Here is a 25,409-nt window from a genome sequence, read left to right as displayed (position 1 = left end):
AACGTCGAATGTTAACAAAGGATCGGCAACCTTTAACGAAACCAGTCTTGTCACACGTTATAATGGTAGGCAGCACCTTTTCTAAACAACACGTGAGGACCTTAGCTAAAAATTTATAATCTCAGTTCAGAAGCGAGATGGGTCAATAAGGTCCACAGTCTTGGAGATTCTTGTCATTTTTTGGGAGTAATGTGATGCGTGCTTGGTTTAAACTACTTGGAAGAATGCCCCTATTAAAAAGGTCACTCAAATCTGTCCCTCAGTCTCTCCCAAATAAATAGCAGGAGAGATTGCAGGTTCGATTCCAGCCATACCTTGGGCAAGTAAGTTAACCCCACACTTTCCTTTCCTTCCTCTAAAGCGTTTTGGAGCTTCGAGGAAGGTAGAAAGTACTTTACAAGTATATTTTATTTATCATTTACCCAAGGAAGAAACCAACAGGAGAACAACACTAAGAGCTACTATTTGAAGAAATTAGTTGTCGTCAAGGATGACACTTGGTGGTGGCAGAAAGAGTAACATAGAGAAAAAAAAACTTTATTGTGGAAAAACAGTCGCCCACTGAGGGGTGGCTTCAGTGGTTGGCTTCAGCAGCCCCATGACCTTAACAGAGATTCTGATTCTGAAAATGGATGGATGCATGGATGCATGGATGGATGGATGCATGGATGCATGGATGGATGGATGGACGGATGTTCTTACAAGTGTTCATTTCGAAAGAAGATGAAAAGCAGTTTTTGTTCAAATTGTATTAGATTTGGTTTGGTGTGCTTTGAATGACAGTGATGTGAACAACTAAGGAAAGCCTCCTGCATTATAAAAAATAAAAAGCATGAATACAATGAGATGTTCAGACAATGACTTGTCTTTGCTAACATTTGCAACATTAGAACAGTCCTAAGAAATGATGTGATGAACAAATATGACCACAAGGTGGCGACACAACCATTTTGTGCAACATTTCTTTTTTTTTTTCTTTTTTTAAAATCTTTTTGGCATTCATGTCTCTGAAAAAAAGTCACGCCTCTGTGTCACTGTTTAGATAGACAATCAGATGGTAAAAGATTCTGTATACAAAAATAACAAATTAAATGTTATTGTGTATTTTTCCCGTCCAGCTCAAACAACAACAGCTGAGAAATTACAAAAAAATGAAGGGGAAAAAAGGTCAAAATCTATTGAAGGTTTTTTTAAGCCAATATTTGTATTTTATAGTCCAGTCTTGTTCAATAGAAAATTAAAGCATGTATAGTTTTCCTCATTTTTCGAATCAAGTCATGACATATCACTGACTCTTCAGTAAACAAACAAAATGGAAAATACTTTGTGTTTTGGGGATTTTTTTTCCTGGATAATTCAGTGCCCTCATCGTGGCAGGTGTCCGGTTGGAGCTCAAGAAACTATTACATGCTTTTCTATAAAAAAACGATTTTTCTTTTTAGTCAAAGCGAAAAGTCTTTGATGATTTCCACAGTTCGGAAAGATCAGATAACAGAAGCCATTTTCGGCCTTAAGAAGCTTTAGAGGCTTTTGAAAGCAAATTCTTCACTACAGCCTGAGGCGAGTTTAGGGGAGGAATTAACCTTACCTTATAATCTCTTTACACACCTTTAAACCTAAACTTATTCTGTCCTACTTTCTATTAGATCTGGCATATTGTCAAATCTAGGCCAACTTTTTCGTGTGTTTATTCTTTATTTATTTTTTTGTTCTCTTCTTTTCTTGTTTCACAAATTTGTTGAACTTCACTTGTTCACTCTGTCTTAAATTGCTTTAAAACATGTTTTATTTTTTATAAATATATCTTTAATGGGGGGAAAAAAGAGGGGGGGTTGCTTCTCCCACCCAGGTGTTGATAACGAATGGCGCATGCGCGCGGCGCAGTCGTCAGGTGCGGGGTGAGACGTGAACCTCCCATGGTTTCACTCATTCGCTGCGTCTCGCTGGGATTACTGCGACCGGAGCCCTGCAGATGTCTCTGCTGGAGAGAATAGACTGGAGGGTGAGTTGGCTTTTCCCCTTTCACGGCTGATTTCAGTTCAACAAACCTGCTCCATATTTATTACATTTGCTGCTGAGGATGTTTATTTTTTATTGCTTTGTTTCCACCATTATCACCTGTTTGTAATCGGGCTGCGCTTTTGAAAAAAAAAATACATTTCATATTAAAGTTCGAAGCATTTTATTTTCACCGAAACTGTGTTTCTATTAAATTGTAGTGAGATTTAATTTTATTTGTGTATTATTATCTAAAAAGAACAAAAAATCAAATTTAGTGATCTGCGTCTGGAGAAAGATTTTATTTTTTATTTATAATTAAAACTAAATCCAGATATTTACTGTGTTATTGTTTTTTGCTCTTTTATTTTTCAGAATTAGAATTCACATTAGTTGAAAGATAAATGTCAAATCCCCCTGCATAACCGTTCAAAAACCTCTATATATACCCATATTATTTTATTATATTCAAGGATACATGGGACACTGGATTAACGCGGGGCCTGGTCACTGCAGCCGACTGACACAAGCATCAGTACTGTTTACAGCATTTCAATTAGGCCAAACGTACCGTCCTTAAGGTCCTTCCTGTTTCTGTTCAGATGCTATTTAATCATTTGGTTTCTGCTTGGCATCACAACAGACCCGCGACCAACAGGGGCGACAGAGATAATCCTCAATCCCGCATGTCCTGCGGTTCACATGCGCATTATGACGCGGCTGGATGGACCCAAAAAGATGAAAATGTGTCAGTTGAGCCTGGTCATGAAAACACGCGGTTAAAGTACTTTAATCACTATTTGGTCTACATTAGATGTTATGACTCAGGAATTAAGAATAATGGAAAGAGGGCATTAATGGTATATTTGTAAAGATATAAAAAAAGTAAGCAAAAAATACTAAGAAAAGAAGGAACACATGCGTTAAGGTGTTTCCTGAAATTTGATAATAATCTGGATATCAGAGTGGCCCTTTAAACGGGGCAACACTTCACCAAGAAGCAATAAGTAACGACAAAGTAGTGCGTTGAGATTCTTGGAGCTTTACAGAGTTTGGAGAGAGTGATCTGCTCAGCCTTCGGGCCTAGTGCGCTTTGAAACGAGCAATTAAGAAGGACCAACACTGATGTGTCTGCAGATCTTTCTAAATATATAGGACATGCTTGTCCAGATTAAGCTACGTTTAAAATTAGGAATTATTTTTCTATATTGAAAATAATAAACTCTGCAACAACACTATTTTATCTAGGAAGTCTCTTTTGATATTGGGGCAGAAATACATTTACTTTACATAATAGAGTTGTGTGAAGGAAAAAGTGATGAAAAAGGACAGAAAGTAAATGTTTGTGAAAGATGATTGAAAGTCTGAGATTCTCACATAGTAGGAAAAACAACTTTAATTTTTTATTAACTACAAAACGTATTATTATTGTTATTGATATCAAATAATCTTATTTTTGTCATTTTAATCTGCTTTTTATTTCAAAAGTAGGCTGGCCACCAAGGTAAAAGTCAGAAAAAAGATTTTGCATAAAATTCTTTTTTCTTCTTTGTTTTTTTCATTTCATTTTATTTTAGTTTTGTTGTTAACGAATGAAAAAACCTTGTTTAACAGTAACCTGTTCTTTTAATAAAGAAAAGAAAATTGCTGTAAATGTTGTTTCTAAACAGTAATATAGTAAACAAGACTTCCTTACAAAATAAGCTGGCGGATCAGAATCTTAAGTAGTCAAATCGTTTATTTTTTAAAGAAGTAATAATGTGGATTGGTTCGTTTTCTGACGCCGCTGCTTTGACTGTCGGCGAGACGCACAGAGTTCTGATTGGACGACGGTTCCACCAATCAGCTTTGTGGTTGCCTCGTCTGAGCCTTAACATCATCGCGCTGGGTCACGCCCACCTGAGGTGGCAGTGTTGATAAAATACAGTGTTCACTTTTGGACCAATGAGACTGAACGTGGCTGTTTTGTCCAAAAGAGGGAGTCAAGTTTCTTATGCAGCAACTTCGCCCACTCTCAAAGCACAGCCCTGCGCGTGGGGAGGAAAAGGGGGACAAGATTTCCTGACAAATACTATTTTCCTTCAACCGTGGAAACTCAGTCGGCCAGGTGGACCTTTTAGGTTTCACCTCACAACTTTTACCGCGCGGTGCAGCCGAAGAACAGATGATCGACACGAAACTCACGCTGTTTTCACACCTGGATTATTAACTCAAGGCGATATTTCTTCTTCTTTTTTTGCTCGGCCTTAAAACTATTTTCGCCAGGCAGAATGCTGTGGAAATTAGCAGACAACGTGAAATATGAGGATGACTGTGAGGTAAGTTTCGACAAAATAATATTAGGGAATCTTAATAAATGGAAAACAAAATAAAACCCCTAAATAAAACACTATACGCAAAGAAACATTTAGGATTTTTAATGTTTTTAAAAAAAATAGTAATTCAAAATGAAAAAAAAAATTGCCAAATCTACAACCATCCTGTCTACACGTGTTGTTAAGAAGTCAATTCCACGTCATGCCTTTATTACCTGACCCATAATTCCCTCGAGCGACACATACATGTCGCTTCACACCTGTCATCCTCCTGCCATCTTCCTCATCTTCTTGTCTCTTCCAACCCTCAGGAAAGGCACGATGGCAACAGCAACGGAAACCCGCGGCTGCCTCACTTGCCAGCGGTCAGCCAGCATATCTACAGCCCGGCTCCTGCCCTCTCACACTCGGCCAGCTCGGACTTCCAGCCCCCGTACTTCCCGCCCCCCTATCAGCCCATCTCCTACCCGCAGTCCACGGATCCCTACTCCCACCTCAGCGACCCCTTCAACATCAACTCTTTGCAGTCGCCGGCATCGAACCAGCAGCAGCCGTGGCCCGGCAGGCAGGGCCAGGAAGGGCTCGGCGCCCATGGGAGGAGCGGTCTGGCGAGTCAGATCCTGGGCCTGGAGGGAGGTTCGTCCGGGGTGAGGAGGGAAGGCTTTCGACGGCCGGAGCTGCTGCCCCCTCACAGCATGGAGTCGTCGGTTATTGGGGACAGTATAGGCATTACCGACATGGGCCCAGGACTGGAAGACGTCCAAGTAAGTGAATCGGATTTATTCAATAATTTCAGAGAAAATCATTTCTGAGAAAATGGAAATTGCTTTATTTTTCACTTCTTGCATATTACTAGTGAAAGTATTCACTTTAGTGTAAAACAAAACTCAAATCAATAGCTTAGTAGTATAAGAATGGCATTCATCAGATGACATTCTCTTCATTTTTATACAAAAATATAAATAAAAAGGTTTTCAGATTATTTACATTTTTTTTTGTTTTGTTTATTATGATTGCGCTTATCAGCTTTTTTTTACCCATCAGAGTGTAGATGACCCTGGTATTATCATGGCAGATCAGACAGTCATCAAAAAAGGTAAGTTGTGTTTTTTTTCCCCCTAAAGATAATCAGTTCTATTCTGAAATGGAGTTGGGGTACTGAGTGCTCGGAAGGCCATAAAAAGCAGTAAATAAAAACTGGAACTATTACTATTTACTGCAATTTTTTCCACTCCCTGCAAACTTGGAATTGTTCTTCCAGAGCCAAGGCAGGACGCTGAGTGAGTGCAGAGAAAACAGCAGTCTTCTGTTTGCACTCACATTGTGCTCAACGATAAAACCCTCGGTCATGAGATGACTTTATCTTGCCACGTTGTGATCCTCTCCTTAGCTCTCGAGTTGCCGCTTAGTGGGAAAAATAACTTATTTTGTTTCAAATTGGGCAGGCTGTACAAGGCCCAAAAATTGAACAGTTTCACAACTTTGGTGTTGACTTTCAGTGGAGAGAAAATGTTGTGGATTGTCTTTACTGGGGTTCAGCGCGCAGTTGCAGCTCCTTTCTGTTCGTGTTAACAGGAAGCAACTAGTTTGGCTCTGCATAACCAGCTTTTTGATTGGGTGTGGCATTGGGCTTGCATGTGAAGGAGAGCTTAGTGATTTGGTAGGACATAGAGGCTGTTTTAGGAAAACTCTTTGCTCTGTCATCAGGTGTAAACAGACAGACAACTGAGTATGCAGCACAACCTAAACCAGTTAAAAAAAAAATGAACATACAAAATTTCAAAACCACAAACACAACAGATATGTATTTTATTACTGTTATAAAAGTGCTGACATGATTATCATGCATATCAGCAGAAAGCGATTTGCACAATAAAGCAACTCTTGGGCATTTCTTACGGAAATCAGTGATGGCTCATTATAGTGTTCCCATGCTCTAGGGTATGCAATAGGCAATTTGGGTTTTCCATTTGTAAACAAAAGCATGTCATTCCCAGCACAAGAAGGGAATTAAAGCACTCATGTGACGTGACTCTGTGATTTTTGTCTCAGTATTAGGACTACGAGGTGGCAGGAACCTTGATCGCTTACAGACGACTTATTATCAGGGGGGAATTCTTGCTGGTGAGGATGAAGATAGCTGTGTTTTGTATTGTAGTGTGCTGTGTTGTTTTGTTCGTCTGAAAACTGTCATTGCTTTTGTGGTTGATTGTCAGTAATAAATCTGTCAAATATAAATATAAATATAAATCCCAACTTTGGTGCATCAAAAATAAAGTCGGCTAAACTTAGTGAGACAAAACAATCAACAGTTGAGGTGTGTGTATGGCCCAGGTAAGGACCTAGATGGCGTTTGCTGCGTTTGCGATATTAATGCTTTAAAACAACACTATGTTGCAGAAGCCTCAAAATGTAGATGTGTTTTGTAAAAAAAAAAGATCATCTTAAGTAGACACTGGATTCCTCTGTCATTCAGAACGGTGCACACACACACTCTTACTTGTGATTACATGCAAAAAACACACTCCCTTTTCCACAAAAGTATCCTTAAGATTAGAGTTTATACACTCCAGATGTGCCAGTATAAACATTAACTGATACTCATCTGTGAATATTTGTTTTTAAAATTTTGCGCTTAATCCTTTATACTTTTTTTTTTTTTACCTTTTCTCTCCAGGTCCCGTCACTCTACCCAAAGGCAACTCACTGGGCCTTCCCTTCCAAAAAGAGTCACTCCTGGGCATGGTATCAAACCCTACAGAGGTGTTTTGCTCTGTACCAGGCCGCCTCTCCCTGCTCAGCTCCACATCCAAGTACAAGGTTACGGTGGCTGAAGTCCAGCGGCGTTTGTCACCTCCAGAGTGCCTCAATGCATCGCTACTGGGAGGTGTTTTACGCAGGTCAGGGCTCCGACTCACTAAACATGACAGCTTGGCTTGGATTTCATACTGCTTTTTTGCAAAAAACTAAAATACAGTGTGTCCCTCACACTATTTTAATTTTAAAGCTATTTTAATTATTGAATTCCTGAAAAATTGTTTAGTAAATTAACGGGGGAGGTGTAGCTGTAATAATCAGCAGGCTGAAGCTCGGAAACCTTTCTGGAAAACATGCTTTGACTTGCTCATCCGTGTTTTCATTTATGTGTTTTCTTTGCAAGGTTCATGACATTCTTTATGTGGCCTGTAATTTTGGTTCAGGGCTTCCTTTGAGAATTTGTAACATCAACGATTTTAGTCTCAGTTTGAAGACTTAGTAAGTGTGTTTCGTGTGTAGTTCCTAAGATTTTTGCAGAGTGTGAACTTCTATCTGTGTCATAGCAGTTGACCTTATGGCACATATGTTAGTGTGGCATTCTGTCGAGGGGCTGGGAGGCTGCAGTTTGCGCTCAACACCCCTGAGTAGATCAACCCCTTTTGTTGTTGGAGTGCATGTTTGCCACTTCCCATGTGCCTTTTGTTAATGCTGACATGCACACAAGCACCCACATGCACAAAAGCGGTCATTTTTTAAGTAGGTCACGCAGCATTGGGAGGGGTTTGTTAGTAATGGGATGGGGAGGGGTCTCAGCCTCCCTAAAGATGCTCTGTGTCTCACCCGGCATGGAAGGAGACTTAACAGTCAGTCGTGCAGAAAAGTGAGCCAGCCAAGTGGCCTCTGCAGTCTCATCATTCTTTACTTTTTACATTTTTTTTTTTTTAGAATTATTACATATTTTTGTGGTGTTTAAAGGCCATGTGGTTTTGGTGATTAGTTCGATATAAGAAAGGGGATCTGAGAGTTTGTGAACGAAGGCCCTCTCTGACAGGGCATCTTTACTGTCTCTGTGTGTTTATGTCGTGCAAAATAAAACAGTCGCACACACTGTAAATAAACGCGGCATAAATCTGGTTTGTAGATGAAAATTCTTAATGAGAGTATTGTTTATAAAGCCATGTAAAAATGTCTTATTTCCTCAATGAGTTTTCTGAGTGGGTAAGAAAAGTGAATATTTTCCAGATTGTGCACTCACTCTGTTTTCCTGTGATGTTCTCCAGAGCTAAGTCAAAAAATGGAGGTCGCTCTCTAAGAGAAAAGTTGGATAAAATCGGACTCAACTTGCCTGCGGGAAGAAGGAAGGCAGCCAACGTCACTCTGCTAACTTCACTGGTGGAAGGTACGACCTGCCTCTCAGTAAAACTGAACCCCTGCTCGGCTATAATTGTATGTTTGCACAGGCTGGAACGCAGAACAGCTCGAGACTGCAACAGGAACAGTCTCATCAATGTAGTGTGTACTGATTTATCTTTAAACTTTCCCACACTCCATTGAACGTTTTGTGTTTTGGTAAACCTTCAGTTGCTGTTGGAACATCCATTTTGCTTCATTTGTTACACTCCCTTCATTTTATCAACTCTGGTTAATTACTTGTATGATTGCACTGTCACCTTAAAAAATCCTTTTTCCTATGTTAATAGCTTGTTTCAAAATTAAATGCTGATAGCATGTAGTGTATTATATTTTACTTGATTTTGATTTTTTCATTTATATTTGGCTTACTATGGATGCATAAAGCATAAAAAGGAAGTATAAGGAATTTAAAGTCCCACACCAATCATCTTTTGAGAGTTTCCAGTGGTCTTTTAATTATGATTATGCAATTTTTGCCCCCCCCCCCAAAAAAAAAAAATAAAAAATAAAAAAGTGTCGCTTTTTGCAGAGCAACAGAGATTTCCCTCTAAGTTGTGGGCAGGACTGTTAGGGCTAAGTGAGCCCGTTTCCACTTCCTGACATCCAACTGTTTACACTCTGTCCTGGTAGCTAACAGCCCCTCAAACCTCCAAGGTATCACTACCGGTATATGTGAAACATAAATGATCAGCAACAATGGAGCTATCCAGCCGTGAAGTTTAGAGCCAGTCAGCTCAGACAAGGAAAACAAAGACGTACATGGACATAAACAAAAATGAAATACTCAAAAATGCATTTTGTATCTTAGCTTTCTTTATTTATGTCCTCTATCATCCAAAAAATGCCACAAGAATATTTTAAAAACACAATATTCATCTTAGTGGGTCTTCAATTTGTCCAATAATAGCACGAGATCAGAGTTTTTAAAGCATCATATATTCTCTTGAGATATCTTTGTATCCTCCATGCATGTCACATTTTGGGTCCAGCTAAGCAAAGTTCTCCAGAGTTTAATAAATGCTATTGTAGCAACACAGGTTCATTTTTCACTTTTATTGTATCTTGGGTAACAATACTCCAGGCCTTCCCTCCCTCAGTCATAACTCACTCAGTCCTCACGATTATATCATCCTTGTAATACCATCTACCTGTTGCTAGCTGCATTAGAAACATTTTTTCTTCATCTGTCTCTCTCGCTTGCTCAATCTTCATAAATGGGTTAATGATTCGGTTTAGGGGAATGGCTGGCGGCTGGTGTTATTTAGAGACCTTCAAAGCTGAATCAGGCCTTGTTATCTAGTGTTTGACTCGCCAAAAGGCTCAGCTGACCTTAAATCTTCTGCTTATGAATACTTGCCCGCTTCCTGAAGTGATATGCATGTCTATCAATAACTGGAGCTGTGGGTGCCTTGGGCATCATTGCTAACATTTCTCCATACAAAGCCAATATGACCAAGCAAATTAGAACCCAATGTAAGACTGAAAAATATTAATCTCCATAACTGTTCAGGCCTTAAGCTAGAGCATTTAGGGGAGAAAATTACTCTCTGGTTCAGCTCTTTTTATTCACGCAAATTGTTGATATAAAGGTAGATAATCAGAATGATAAGCGAAGAGCTGAATACTATTTCTCCTAACCCAAAACATAAAAATCAACACATTTTAGTTTTGTGATTTGTAATAATGTGACTCAGCTATTCGCAGAACTCCAGATCATAATGAGATAGTCACTCAGTGGGTTCTTAACAATCATCATTTTTCACTTGATTTAACAGTATGCCCTTGATTTGTAACCAAAAAAAAGCTTGGATTGAAAACTTTTGTCTGACCAGATCCCATTCATTCATTTTCTCTTAGGTGAAGCTGTTCATTTAGCTCGAGACTTTGGTTATGTTTGTGAGACTGAGTTCCCTGCAAAGGCTATCGCTGAATACCTGGGAAGACCACACGTGGAGCGTAACGAGGTTAACTCTCGTAAGAACATGCTACTTGCTGCCAAGTAAGTCTCTGTTTTGCTGCTTTTTGCATTCTTGTTACAAATCAGAAAATAAAACATTATAATTTTCAAACTCTTGTAAATAAACATTCTTGATTTCTCAAACACCCAATGTGACTACATGTACATTTTTTTTCTTTTTTTTTATGGCATTTGTTTTGCTCATTCTTGTTTTTTATTTTCAATTTCAGACAAATATGCAAGGAATTTACAGACCTGCTCACTCAGGATCGGTCACCTTTAGGAAACTCGAGACCTGCGCCCATGTTGGAGCCTGGAATCCAGGGCTGCTTGACACATTTCAGCCTCATCACTCACGGCTTTGGCTCTCCAGCCATCTGTGCTGCAATGACCTCACTTCAAAACTACCTGAATGAGGCAATCAAACAAGTGGACAAGATGTATTTGAGCTCAGGTAGCGACACCCAAGGATCCTCAGACAGTGGAAGCAAGTCTACCGACAAAATGGACAAGCACAGGAAATGAGAGCCCAAAATCCCTGAGAATCCCCCTTGGACTTCAGAATCCCAAAGTTCCCTTCCTCTCAGCCCCATGTCTGACATTTTTCTGGACTTTTAAAAAAAATAGATATCTAGTATTGTTATTCTGAGAGTTGTGCATGAGTGTATATGTTTGCTTTTTTTCTGAAAAGTTCAGCTTTTCTAACAACTTATGACACTTGGTTGCAAAGCCACAGTGTTGGAAACAACAGGCGGATCCTGTGGACTTGACTTAACATAAGCCCATTTTACGCCAAAAACCCCATCAAACTAACCACCATGTAGTGCTATAAAGTTACTAAAACCAGAGAACTTGAACTTTCGGATCAAGAGGAGGAAAAATGACTTTTTTCCTATCAAGTCGTCATTTCAAAAAGAAGTTTCTGTAGCTGTGAATTCCTCTCAGCTTTCCCTCTCGTCCGCTGTCTGGAGGCAAATCCACTGATTTCCTGTTTCTCTAAGGACCTACAAAGGACATTTGCTGTGTTTGTGTGCATGGAAAGAGAGCGATTGTGTGTGTGTGTGTGTGTGTGTGTTTGTAGACTCACTTCAGACTGCCTCCAGTGTTATTATGCTTTGTTCATGGGAGATGATGGGAGTCTTGTGCTGGACAATGATCTGTTTTCCAGTGTGTACTTTGACATAATGGCAGAAAAACTTCCTCAGTGTTCCTGTGATTTACAGGCATCTCTTGGACATGGCAGTAGGATACAATATTTTTGTGACAAGATTATTCATCATATTAAGTATTAAAAAAAAGCCTGACCATAACTGACCAGCATACCTTTCCAGGGTGTATGTATGTGCGTTGTGAGAAGATGCGTAATTGTAAATATTGATCTTTTTCACTCTTTTTAAAATCAGACACTCAATTCCAATCACAGAATTTTATCCAGTGTTTTGACCTGGATGTAAATATTTTCTAATTTATATTGTTATTTAATGGGCTTGTGTAAATAATGGTATCATAATGGTGTATGGTTCATCTTTCAATCTTGTGTCAAACTTTTATAAATGGGTCAGTTTTTTTTTTTTTTTTTTAATTAAGTAGAGGTTAGAAACAGGGCATGATTAACTTTCCGAAAATGTGTTTTAAAGGTGTTTTAAAGTTCCAGAAAAAAAACCCAAATAAAAATGAGAGTTTCAAGTCTCATCCAGTATGTGAGTGATGTTGCCTAGAACATGCAATGACTTTTGTTATTAACTCTGGTATATTTTCAGCAATGCATTACTGACCAGTTAAGTCATGTGTTGGAAGATACTTCTAATAATAGACAGCAAAGAAAATCCCCTAAGTAAACCAAAGGGAACAGTAGCAATAGTTATCTGCTCTCACTTTGCTTCACAAATAGGCTGTGTGGTTCAGTGAAGACAAGACCTCAAGAGTACATCATGTGATGAGCAGGGATATGCAGCAAAGACAAGACAAGTGGCTTATTTGTGCTGGAACTTGGAAAAAAACAAAACATGAAACGAATGCTGAATGGCTTTCAGCACAACCACTTTTTTTTTCTTTTTGCTTCCTTGTCCAAAGGCAGGTGTTCACCTATGTTTACCTCCAGAAGGAAGAATTTTCTTACTCACGTCAAATCAGAGGATATGGAACAGGTTGTTGATGATAAATCTGACAATTTGTATGATAAAATATGTTATCAGCTGTGAGAAAAACAAACAAGCAAACAAACTTTTTCTTTGTGTCAGAAAGTGTTCATACATACCCCTTCATTTATCTCAAGGAAGACAGGAATCTGAACATTGAGACATACAGGAAACCATGTTTGACCCCCACCAGCTACTTGATCATAAGGTAGGAGGAATAAGAACACTAAGCAGCTGCCAGAAATTCATCCATCCATTTTCTTAACCTGCTATATTGTGGTTGCCAGAGCCCATCCCGGCAACGGTTGGTCAAGGGTGGGGACCACCCTGGACAGGTTGCCAGTCTATCGAAAGATATATAATAACACCTGGGTTGCTTTAGTTCAATTAATTTCACCAATAATTTATGAGGCACGTTTTTGGACTGAGGGGTGTAAGTCAGAGAAAACCCACACATGCCCTGGGAAAACATGCAAACTCCACACAGAAAGGTCCCAGCCAGGATTTGGACCACGGCCTTCTCACTGTGAGGCAAGAGCCCTAGCCCCTGCCCCGCTATGTAGCCTGTTGGCAGGAATCATATCAGCAAGAGCAACCAAGAAAGAAAAGAGCCACATTAACACTGCCCTTGGGAAGTGCAAGGGTCAACACAACATGCAGGACTAAGCCCAAGAAAGATAAGTAGTGAGAGTTGAAATGCAATGTTGTCTCTTGTGAGTGTCTGAGGAACTCACCAGGATCTTTAACACACACAATATGCCTGTCTATTTCAAAACCAACATTACACCAAGACCGGGTGGAGGGGGGGTCCAAACTTTTTGCAAAGAGGGCCAGATTTGGTGAGGTGAAAAGGGGCCGACCTTTCGACCAGCATTCTTCGAACCCTTTTATATGAAGATGAGTTATTTTGTGAAAATGTATTGCCCACGAGCCGGACTTTGGACATACTTGACCAATACCATACTGTGCCCCTCCATAGAAGTTATGTGGTCTGTCATATTGAATGCAGTCAGGAGTTCTCTGATCTTTACATCTGATGGAACTAAACAACCCCTCCACAAAAGAAGAACCACAACATCAGACTAAAAGTCAGCAGTTCAGCTGCACCTGAAGGCACTGCTTTGAGGACACTAAAGTGAACATTTTGGATGGGAAGGGAGGATGCTTTGAAAGAGGAAAAAACTGAGAAAATTTCTCTCAACAGAGGCGGAGGTCTGAGGCATTTCCTGTCTTGTCCCGTGTGCAATCATGTTTTGGCATATTTGCCTAGGAGACCTGGGACCCTTTCACACCTGCCACACTTGAACAGTAACAATTGCCCCTGCCTCTGAGCCACACCGAGACCATGTAACATTGACAGAGCATTTTGTTAACCACTGTACTGTTATTTACATCTGCTCACATGACACCTTACCTAACTTTCTGCCACACCTCTGAGGCAGTCAGCTCACAAATAACTTAAGTTTCCCATCAGCAGCGAGAAGAGAAGAAGCCAATCAGACAAGCATATTTAAAAAGGGTGATTTTGTTTCGGTTCCAATGTGATTTCAGTGAGATTTTACGAGTTTCAAAATGAGGGCGTATCTGTGAGAAGACTTGCTGTGTATGGTGCAAGGTTGTTCAATCATCACTTGCCAAACCAGTCTTCACTGATTCATGTGGTCCATTTGTTTATGTGGTTTGGATTATTGTTTGTTAAGCACATTAGTGCCATTAATTCGGTGTAGACCTAGGCAGAAAAAAATCCTGATTTTGCACAAAAATACAAACAATTTGACTTAAATGTTTAAGCTAACTTTGTAGAAGTAAACAATTGACACTGTTGGGGTTAGTAGGTGAAGTGAGAGTATCAAAAGAACAGGTTACACAGTAGAGAAGTTGCCGTAGCAGCAGATACCTTGCAGTTAAGCAAGTATCAGCCTCTCCCCTCAGAACCTGTCTAACCAGACCTGTCAACCTGAACCCGGTGCCTCAAGGCCCTTACAGCGGTTGACTTTAACTGCCTTCAGTTACTCATGTTGGCTTGCATGTTTGGCCCTGAAAGAGCAGATAATTGGAGGGGGTGGCAGGGGAGGAGGGGGTGGAGGCAAAGGCTGCAGGAGAGAGAAAAAGGAGAAACCGTTTTCCTTTGATGGCCATCGAAATGCAGTTGATGTGATGCTTCCCATGTCAGAGGATTTGATTGGCGGTTATTCGCTCAGTTCCTTCTTCTCCTTCTGTTCATGCTGTCACTCACTCGCATCACAATGTTTTTTTATTTTTGGCAAACATTCAAGTCCTTTTCACTGTCAAGTGTCCATTGTGGGCAGAGGCCTTCTTTTGTGAGCAGGTCGGTGCAGTTGAAGCAGGTTAGCTGGAGGAGAAGCTGAGGTTCAAAACCTTGAGCTGTGTTGTGTTTTTAAGCCCTGCCACCAAAAGTGACTGAACAACAGTGTTCTACCTCTGCATGTTGTGCAAAAAGTCTTGGCAATGGGGTAATTGGTCAAACACTTTACTCATAACTCTAAGACTATGAGTAATTCACCCATGACACACCTAATGTGGCTGTGAAACATAGGCGAGCGTAGACTTGTTTGACTTACTTACACATCTTCTTTTTAAAAAAAAGGACACTTAAACTTTCTTTAATAAGATTTCAACTAGCATATATTAAATTCTTATGCATGCTTTATATGTTATTAAGTTGCCCTGGGGTACTTGTCAACTTCTCGTTCACTGAACTGCAGATGTAGTTCAAGCTGGCTCTGACTGCATGACCTTTCTATGTAGGGCATGCTAAATCACATGACAAAGCTGAGAGGAAAGAGCTAAAAAAAAGAGTCATCAAAAGAAATTTTTATCTTTTTTTTTTCAATCTTCTTCTTGATTAGATCTCTTTTCCAACAAAGCAAGCGTGATTTTCTTCTATTTTTAATAAATGAAACCTCAGCAGATCTTTGTGAACAATTCTCACTGGTTATTTTAATGATTTTACCTCAACTGCATTACAGGGACTTAACATTTCACTTTCTCTCTATTTGGTACAGTCATTTAGTTCTTTCCTTTAGCAAATATGGTTGAAATCTGTTGCACATTAAGGCTCATTTGCTCTCAGACTAATGGTTTCCCAAACCCTAAACCACTGAAACCGCTTTATGGGCTTACCCCAGTCTTTACATCTCATGTCGTAGATCAAATGCTAAAGAGATGTACAAAGGAAAAGTAAGGAAGATTCAAGAAATGACAGCAGCTTTGACAAAGGAGAAAAGGAAAGTTTTACCATCTTTTTGATCTTTTTACTTAGAAATAAAATAGATAAAACCAGAAAGAACAGACTTTTTATTGAAAGCGTAGACTCTGTTTATTGTGCAAATGTTAAAAACAAACCAACAAAAAGAAAACACAACAAAAACAAACAACACAGCATTTAGACTTTAATGAATTTAAGTAAATACTTTGTTTAAACTAGAAATATATGTAATTTTTTTTCCTGGTTTGTTTTACAAAATCCAACAAAAAACCAAACATTTTAATCCAAAGTTTGTATAAAGCTGTTTTTGTCTTTTTTAAGATTTTAATTTAATCATTTTTTTATTTTTATATAATGTCTTAATGGTGGTCCTGTTGTGTGTCTTTTTTATTTTCTACATTTAAAATTACACATTTACATTTAATGAACATTTTGACAAACAGTTTTTAAAATTCTTCCTTTGTGTGTTCAATAGTTTTTATTAACAAGCAGCATTATTACGCTTAAACAGTGTTTCTAAACCATGTATCCTTTGTATCAACACTGCAATCTTCAGGTTATATGGTGTGCAAAGAAAAGAAACTTTAACAGATGAAACCAAAACTTAAAGATTCTCATTCCCTACTTGCATAATTAATGTACGTTATGTAAAAATATGTCATAAAAATACAATTGACAGCACTATGCTAAAATTTCATAAACCTGGTGAATCTGAATCTAATGTCAGTTTCTGTTTGTGAACTACAAAGTGCCTTTCAGCACCGTAACACATTAGTGTTATTACTGTGTATTTGGAAGATGTCTTGATTGAGTCTTGTTTGCAACATTCTTCTGTGAAGTTTGTATGTTCTCTGCCTGCAGTGTGGATTCTTTTCATAGGCTTTTTTTTTCATTTATGGTGTTGTGACAACCAGGAAGATTATCCAGAGTTTAAACTTCTCTCCTGGTTAGTTCTGTTACTTGAATCAGGATGAATCAGTCGCAGACAAATTGATAGATGTCAAAATGAAGTGAGAACCCAAAAACACACAAAAGTCCAAACATAACATTGAAAAGAACATAGTAAACATTATGTACACCTGAAAATTGTTTTAATTTTAAACATATGTTGCACATCTGAAACCAAAAATTGGAGTTTTAAAAGAGCCAAAAGACGCTAAAAATAAATGTATACATTAAAATGATATAAATCTTTGTTAACTATTCGACATCTTTGTTGGAGGGCAACAAAGTAAAAAAAAAAGTGTTATGATGCTTTTAGACAGGAGAAGCTGAGTGTATGAGCCCATGTTTGTATGTGTGTTTGAGTGTGAGGGAAGATGGTGGTGATGGGAGGGGGGGTGGGGGGGGGGGGGGAGCCTAATCCCTGAGGAAAATGTGGAAGAAATTAATCTAAATTACAAGGATGAAGCTAGTCTGGAGTCTGGGACTGGATGGGCTATGGGGGAGTGGGGGGAGGGGGAGGAAGGGAGGCATTATTCTTTTTTTCTTGTACTTTGGTTACTCTTTTCCTTTTTTCCTAACAATTTTCCTTTGTGGCCTGTCTTTTTCACTTCCTTATGTGCAGAACTATATGAATTTACAAAGCCATGATGAGTATGCGTCTGGATAGAGCCCTCCGTTTCTGCTCTCAGCCTGGTGCTCTCTTCTCACAGACAACAGATGTCCAGGTTTCTCAGGGAACATGTGTCTTTGATAGCCTCTTGCACTTTTGACTGCAAAAAACCCCAAACAAAATGATAATAATATATATATAAAAAAAGGATTAAGCATTGATGAGGTTTTGATAGTCCTCAACATATACAGTTGAGTTCAGTTGTAAACAAAGTCTACTTCCTCCTCATTTATCCGGACACAAAAAGATCTAAATCATGCAGGGTGGTTGCTGTTGCTCATCTTGTGTAATGAAAAACACTTGGTGTCTCACACGGTGTCTCCCCTCCAAAACCAATTTGTATGCTAGCCTTTTTTTAATCAAAAAAGAGTGCCATAATTAACAAAAGAGGGAAATAAACAGGTTATACAAGCACAAAATATACTGTTCTTTACCCACAATGCTCTATGTTGGAAAAAATAACAAGAAAAAACATCAATTTGTTATTCCTAAAGGTTTTGTGGATATTGAACTAAAACATTTGCTGCTCGCTGTTGTCATTAATGGGATTATGATTTAGTAGGGATTATTGATCAGTCTGTGTTTTACTGTTATGGAGTTTTTCATCATCTCTGGCTTGCAGATGGCTGATTCCCAAGCTCAGTGAACCGAGCTTGTAGTCTTTTTGGCTGAAAACGAGGCTGAAGTTGCTCTCAAATCTGGTGGGTAAAACATGAAAACTGAGGTGCAGAAGACATCTGCAGCTTTGAGCTCTAACATTACAGTGGCTTGATTGTACCATAATGACTATGATGCTCTGGATGTGGATTAGAACAGGATTTGTATGCTGAAACTGTCTCATTGGCGTTGACATGTCCAAAGGTTGATCCAGAAAATGCTTTGTAAATAATTTTCTTGGATGTAATATTTTTTTTCATTTGGACTGGACTGTCACTTGTAGTGGGAAATTCTTGCTTTACAAAAAAATGTATTTAACAAAATACAATTTTAAATTGAATTATATACAAATGTTTCATATTTTTCTTGTAAGGTTGTTTTGTTCTAATTGCATGGCACTTTCTCAGAATGCACACGAACAATCACAAGCCTCTAGAGAAACCAACTTTTTTAAAGGTGTTTTCTCTTTACTTGTTGCACATCTTTCTTGTTAGCAGCGTGTCTCACACACTGCTTTGTCTGTGTCATTTCTTTCTATACTATAACAAGCTGCTGGTGTGTGCGCTTCACATGGATTAACTGACACCTTGAAATTGCGTAAATGTGCATTTGCAGAGAAAAATCTTGCTATTGTCCTGCTGGTCACAGAAGATGAGCTGCGAGAAATCTGTCCATGTGATTGTTTGTTTGTTTCAGCATTCATTGGCCAACTATTTCTTCATTATGTATATTTAATGACAATACATCTGCAGTTTAATGTATTTTTATTTTTTATTTTGGACTAGTGAAACAAGTGTAAAATAACAAAATAAGACAAAAACGAGACTAAACTTGCAAAAAAAACAAGAAAAAGACAAGTAGATTATATAAAACAAAACAATGTTGCCCAGGACTTGTGGGTTTAAAAAAAACCTCTTTGATTATATCTGTACATCACCTAAATAACAACTCAACTATTGGAATAATCCAAATTGAATGAAAAGTTTAAAAATCTGGCATATTCAGCAGTGAACTGGATTATAACAATCATAAATAGTTTATTCTCTGTGTCAATTGTGAATGAGAGCTTCATACATAAACTGAATCGAATTGAATAAAACTGCTTCCTGCAGTTTGGCACCATTTTCTATACCAAATTGCTGGCTGGATGAATTAAACAATGAAGTTCCACACAAATCAAATCCCACAATAATCAACAGAAAAGCTAGAGTGGAGCCTCTACTTGCTCACGTGTTTAAATAAGACTCTGTGGGATTTTGCATATTTTTCATGTTTAAATGAGTGATATATAATTTAAATACCAAGAAAACAAGAAAGGAATAATCCCTGACAAGGTATCCAATATCAAAATCTATCCATGGTACTGGTGAATACTTGATTCTGATTGGCTGCTGTGTGTGGATGCGACTCGAAGGATGGTTCAGGCTTCCACGGCGTACGTTGATTTCTGATAATACAGACTTCGTCAGCCATTAACCCATACATAATGCACACCTATAACAGAAGTTACGGTCACATAGTTTAAATACTACATCACTGCGTTGGCTTCTGTGAAACAAACTTTTGCTTCTTCATTTGGACAAAAACAAGCAGTAAGAGGTGAACTTTCTTTCTGAACTGATGTTTCAGTTAACCGATTATGCTGATCAACATATATATCGCTTTCCTTCGAGGTTGGAGCCGGCTCAGCGATTACCTTGACATCGCACCGTACTACATTTTAAATAGTCCACTTTTTGGGAAAAAGCAATTTAATATTTATTTCTTCTGTGAATGACCATGGTATAAGCGGGATAATGCCCGACAAAGTGTCCATTAACTGCCCGATGTGAAGCGGAGGGCATTAGCCCTTACATAACGACGTGGAGGTGAGCACGGTCTGAAATCAAAGCGGACAGTTTACGCCTCTATGTCGCCATTGCTTTTGGAGGGAGACTTTGGTCCACCTATTTCAGTTGCTGTGTCACAACTGTGAGCTTTTTCAAATGGCAGTTGCATTTGCTCCTGATTCACCACGATTTGAATCAGAAAAGCAGTTTTAATCTTAAACTGTTTTATCCATCAGAAAAATGATACAAGAACATGTCAAAAACATCAAAATCACGATTTTCAATGGAGTGGGTCTTTAAAAAAAGATTTATACTAAAAAAAACAATTATTTAAATGAGCTGGGATACTCTGTGATGTTATTGGGACTTCAAGGTCTAAGTAAACAAATAACTGGCTCATCCTGGAGTATTTATATACACACTAACCCTTGTGCTATCCTAGGCACTTTAACATTGGGAGTTGAGTCATCTAGACCCACTAGACAGTGCTCTGAACCTTTTTTCTTCAATGACTTGTGATCTTCACTGGTGTCCATGGATTACATGAAATTCTCTTCACCTTTATCCACCTTTGTCATGGTAGGGAGAACACGTCAATGTAAGGGTTGGGTCATAGGATAGCACAAGGGTTAAAGGCAAACAAATAAAGCAAACAGAAAGAGCCATTGTGGAGATAAAAATGGTCAGTAGCATATATAACCACACCAGAAAAGTAACATGTACTATCATGCAAAGATTTCTTCCACCAAAAGTTTCTTATCTTGGATTTGCAGGTAATTAGTTCCACGTTTGACACAGTTCCACATTGAGAATTGTTGCAGTGTTTAAAATCTAAACCGAAAATAAAAAAAAAAATCAATTTTAAGCTGCTTTTTGATAAGGTCTTAAAATACAGGTCTATTGTTTTAATCTTGAGAAGGTCAATCAACTGGTATAAAAACATCTAAATGAGTTTTAACAGTTGACTAGAACCCCGAATTCGGCATCATTTGTAAACCTACGAGGTTGATGTGTCTGAGTTCATCCTCCGTCCTCCCACATCCAGCAATCCTGTCTTAATGTCTGACATGTTACCTGTAGAGGAGAACCATATGAAAGCTTGAAAGGGGTAGTTGTTACATCCTGAGAGATGAGACATACATGTGCATGTGCTTGTGTGTTGTCCTCACTTCAGAGCAGGAATGCCCATGGGCAGGAACCAGCTTTATGGTTCATCTAAAGGTAAAGCTCATTACTCTGGCCAGCAGTCTCTAACCAGCTGTACTTCATGGTTTAAACTCTGACCTCAGGCACTTTGACTTTACTCTAATGAAGATAGAAGAGCAAAAATATGTTATGCAAAGAAGGACAAGAAATGAAGAAATGAAGCAGGAGAAAGTTAAGTAATGACATTCCAAAATGAGAAACAATAATTGTATCACTTTTCCTAAAACAAATACAAACAACAGTTGAATAAAAGAAAGGGTGAACCAAATTGAAATGTACCTAGTAAGGTGCAATTTTAAGGTAGGAAACACTCAAAGAAAAGATACATATCTTTTAAAGCAAGAGAAAATAGTAAACATGTGCAGCAAAAACTGCTTTGAATGGATTCTTTGACAGCAAATGCTTCCAGTATGGGGTGAATCATTGTAAAACCACATTCATTTCCTGCCGGTGTTTATCCAAAGAGGGATGAGATACAAAGCTGTCCAGACTTGTTTGCAGTGTGCAGGATTGTGTACAGGGAGGGAGATGCACTCACCTCTTTCAGGGAAAGATCACACTTAGGCAACAAAGTTTAATAAGCAGCTAGAGTAGAAATAAACCACGGTCAATTTTTTTTAAATCATTAGCTGAATAAATCTTTAATGGGCCTAAAAAGATGTTTCCAAAATATAAATGTTTTCGCAAAAGTAAAAAAAAACAAAAAACAATTCTAGTTAATATTTTAACTGAAGAATACATGTTTTATGCTCCAATCTTACTTCTTTCAGCAATTCATCAAGTTCTTTTTATGGCATGTGGCAGCCACAAACTTGCATGCCTCAATTAAGTTGGAGGCTGTTGCATCGGAACAAAGAAGAAGAAAAAAGAAGTGTGTTTGCAGTACCTACCCATGGAATCTGGCCACTGTGCTGTTGTTGCATTAAGCGTTTGGGTAGTGATGAAAGGTGTCAGTGTCTGTTGTCAGATTAGAGTATATCTTCTATCAACAAGAGGAAGAGTGAAACACAGAGATGGAAAGTCGCACAGCAGCGTTAGATGGACTCTTCCAGGGTTTACTCAGAAGTGAAATAGTTTTATAGTGTAGTGACAACGTTAGATGATTTGAATACTTGTGCTGGAGGTCTGTGAAAAAAATAGCAGTGGACTTCACACATATGCAAATAATATCTGTATTGTCTTCATGGGAAGTGTGAAGTATGGTGAAGACATGTCTGCATACAAATGTCTAATGTAGTCCAGATGTATCTGATACCATCATTCTGGAAAATCCCAAACATGACAAATACTTTTTATAAAGCAATTTACACAAGGATGCACAATAGTTTTTAAGCTAAAATTTTGATTTTTTGATTTGAAATGGTTTATTTCAAGCAATCAAATAGAAATAATACACAAAAACAATATAATCATCAGTTATACATTCATACAGTAACTAATCAAACTTAGGATAATTAGACATAATTAATAAATATTGCTTGAAAGGGAGTGGAAGGAAGCGAACTTATATAATCCAACCCCGTTATACTATAACCATTTTATTACATGATTTATCAATATCTGGTTCCTAGGTTTTATCAGACAGAATTAAGAATCATAAGGTATTGATAAAGCACATGCCAAAGATGAATTACTTAAGTATTACGTCAAAAATAACTATTTTAGAAATCAACATGGCAAATGCAGCATCTGAAATATATGCAAATTATGTTACTTTTAAAAGTCATTCATATGCTTTAAAACATAATACTATATCAGTAAAATAGACACAACACTGTTTCAGGAATTTTCATAGAAAAATTTCATCAAGTATCAAAAGTTAAAAACATGTGCAAAGTTATGCTACATTAGGAAAGATTTTTGAATCAATTTATCAATTTTAGGAGCTAGTGAAGTAATATCATTAAAAGTCAATCAATTTAACAATTTTCAAAAGTGATTAATCATTTGTTTTACTCTTTTTATATTTTTTTTTGTATTTTTATTTTATTTTTTTATATAATAAAGTAATGCTGTAGGGGAAAAATAAAAAGGGTCCATAAACTGTCGAATTGTCCAAGGTTGGCATTTCTTCTTTTACTGATAACAGCCGATTTTCTTGGTTTAAACAGTTAATAGTTTTCTTCCATGTTATGTCTGCAGACATTAGATTCAGGTCCATATCCTTCTTCAGCTGATATCAGCTGCGGTGAAAGTTGAGGTCAAGTTGTCTGCAGGTCAGAACTCTGCTGTTATTCAGGTGACGTCAGACATACAGAGAAAGTGATGATTCCAGGTGTCATATTTCTTGAAATTATTTGGCTCTTTGATTTATTACTCCACGTTGTTTCAGACAACCGTAATCAAGCACTTCTCAAAGTCCTTCATGGTGTTCACGACCAGAACCTTGGCCCGGTCCTCTGGACCGAGTGGTTTGACGTAAATCAAATCATAATCATCATAATCAAATTCAATTAAAGTAGATCAACTCATAAAACAATGATTTGACAATGTCATGCACCTGCCTAATCTGGATTATGTTGGTTTAAATAAGTGTCATAAACCAAAGTTTTGCTGATGCAACCATCACCAGATGAAACGCCTATCAAAAGATAAAAAAAAAAAAACAAGCGGGAGAGACAGGAAGAGTGGGAGATCCCAGATGTCAGTGAATGTGATAAATCTTATATCTAAGAATATTTATACCCAGAGAACTACTGCAGTACGTTATCTGATTGTATGAGAAACCTTGTCAAAGTGGTGCTTTAGCTGATGACTGTATTGGTCTGAAAAAAAAAAAAAAGGCCACTTTTAACTGATAGACGAATGTGGGACTTCCAACCAAGGGTGTTTTTAACATATTGCATCATTTGTATGTGCCAGACTGTCACAAAAGTAGATGTGGAGATTTCAGACTCAGCTCTGACCTGAAGGCATCTGTTTACTACATGAGACATATCTGACATCTTTCCAATGAATAGATTTCAGATTGATGGCCTATCTGTTATTCCCTCTGTCATGATCCTGATTTTTACAAATTGTTATAAATGTTGTGTTAAGCTCTCAGTAAAACTTTTGTGGTCTTCGTTTTTTATGTAAATTAATGTGTAGTACTCTAAGCATAATTGTCTAAGTACACATGAGCATATACATTTGGGCAATATAGATGTGTGTGCTTAGTTGTTTTGTTCGTTGTCCAAACAGAAAGCCTAGAATCTCCAGCAAGAGTAAAATATGCAGCTGGAAGAAATCTGTCTTGTTCTGACATGTCCCATTATTTTCTGCTTCTCAACAACTGAACACTAAGAGTCTGGTAGTCAGAGTACACACAGCACCATGAGACTTAGCAACCTAAAAAAATCCAATTTACTTTAATGAATATTATAAATTAGGGTAAATATAATAGAAAGGGCTTGCTTAGTTGTTGCTTAGCGTAAGTCAAAAGAAAACGCAGTAAAAAAACAAACAAACAAACAAAAAAAAAAACATCAAGCATCATAGTACAAAACTACGGAGCCCGTGTCCTGGCATTAAAAAATTAAAATATATCTCATTCCCACAGATCATATATTATGATATTTATTCACATCATAAGTCATTCATAAACACGGATATACTCTCCATCCGGCTGCAAAAGCCGCTTTCAGCGGTAACTTCCGTGTCTCTGTGACCCACATTTGTTCAAGAAAGGAAAAAAAAACAAAACAAAAAGGATCAATTTATTACTGTCTCATGATTATAAGAAAAATATCATCAGATTTATGATTTCTAGGCTTGCTGCTTTGCCATACGATTCACCGGACATAGCTCCTAGCTCCGCAGCGGAGCTCTTTTACTTGTCATGCCGGGATTGGGGCATGAAAATCAGAAAAATATCATAAGATTAGGCTGGCTGCTTCGCCTACCGGACTTAGCTTTTAGCTCATTGCATCACAAACATAGATGTGAACAATATCCCAAGATGCATCACGCATACCCAAGATGCATTTCGGCCAATCAACGTGTCCCTGTAACTGAGGTGTGACAACAAGACCAATGATTGGCTGGTCGAAATGCATCTTAGGTAGCGTTTAGCATTTTCCATGTAAGAATTTTTTTTTTTTTTTTTTTTGTCATACATGCGTGATATACGTAATTCTCAAGTGTTTCTTGCGTTCATCATATCATATGCTCAGATATCGAGGGCTTCGGCTGACGGGTTTTTACGTGAATTCAGTTTTGAGCTGGTCCAGATTTTTGAGTATTACACAGTTGACTGTTTATAGCCCACAAAAATGTTATGTAAATCTTATGGAATTGTGTGTGATTTTTACAAG

At 38.0% G+C, this 25,409-nt stretch overlaps 1 protein-coding gene across 4 annotated transcripts; it reads left to right on the top strand.

Moving 5' to 3' along the window:
- The first annotated feature begins 1,602 nt into the window (after nt 1-1,602).
- Nucleotides 1,603-12,132, top strand: tfap2c (transcription factor AP-2 gamma (activating enhancer binding protein 2 gamma)). Of its 4 annotated transcripts, none has more exons than XM_023954918.2 (8): nt 1,605-2,002; nt 4,625-5,077; nt 5,358-5,409; nt 6,366-6,437; nt 6,991-7,213; nt 8,351-8,469; nt 10,341-10,482; nt 10,671-12,132. In XM_023954918.2, exons 1-8 carry the CDS (start codon nt 1,973-1,975, stop codon nt 10,963-10,965), a joined length of 1,386 nt encoding a protein of 461 aa, XP_023810686.1. In that variant the 5' UTR covers nt 1,605-1,972; the 3' UTR covers nt 10,966-12,132. The 4 variants fall into 4 exon arrangements, with proteins under 4 accessions (XP_023810688.1, XP_023810686.1, XP_023810685.1 ...); XM_023954917.2 differs by lacking the exon at nt 1,605-2,002 and adding an exon at nt 3,922-4,316; XM_023954920.2 differs by lacking the exon at nt 6,366-6,437 and having other exon boundaries at nt 1,603-2,002.
- The last annotated feature ends 13,277 nt before the right edge of the window (nt 12,133-25,409 follow it).

This window comes from Oryzias latipes, chromosome 5 (assembly GCF_053564925.1).
Source record: "Oryzias latipes strain Hd-rR chromosome 5, Olatipes_Hd-rR_3.1".
In the NCBI taxonomy this organism is placed as follows: Eukaryota; Metazoa; Chordata; class Actinopteri; order Beloniformes; family Adrianichthyidae; genus Oryzias; species Oryzias latipes.
Note: the sequence above shows the minus strand (reverse complement) of the source record. Positions and strands in the feature narration are given on the sequence as shown.

Excerpts from the sequence above, each read along its gene's own strand:
- tfap2c (XM_023954917.2), top strand. The coding sequence starts at position 4,269 with ATGCTGTGGAAATTAGCAGACAACGTGAAATATGAGGATGACTGTGAG. Across the intron at positions 7,214-8,350 it reads CTGGGAGGTGTTTTACGCAG|AGCTAAGTCAAAAAATGGAG; the intron begins GTCAGGGCTCCG and ends GATGTTCTCCAG. Across the intron at positions 10,483-10,670 it reads AACATGCTACTTGCTGCCAA|ACAAATATGCAAGGAATTTA; the intron begins GTAAGTCTCTGT and ends TTTCAATTTCAG.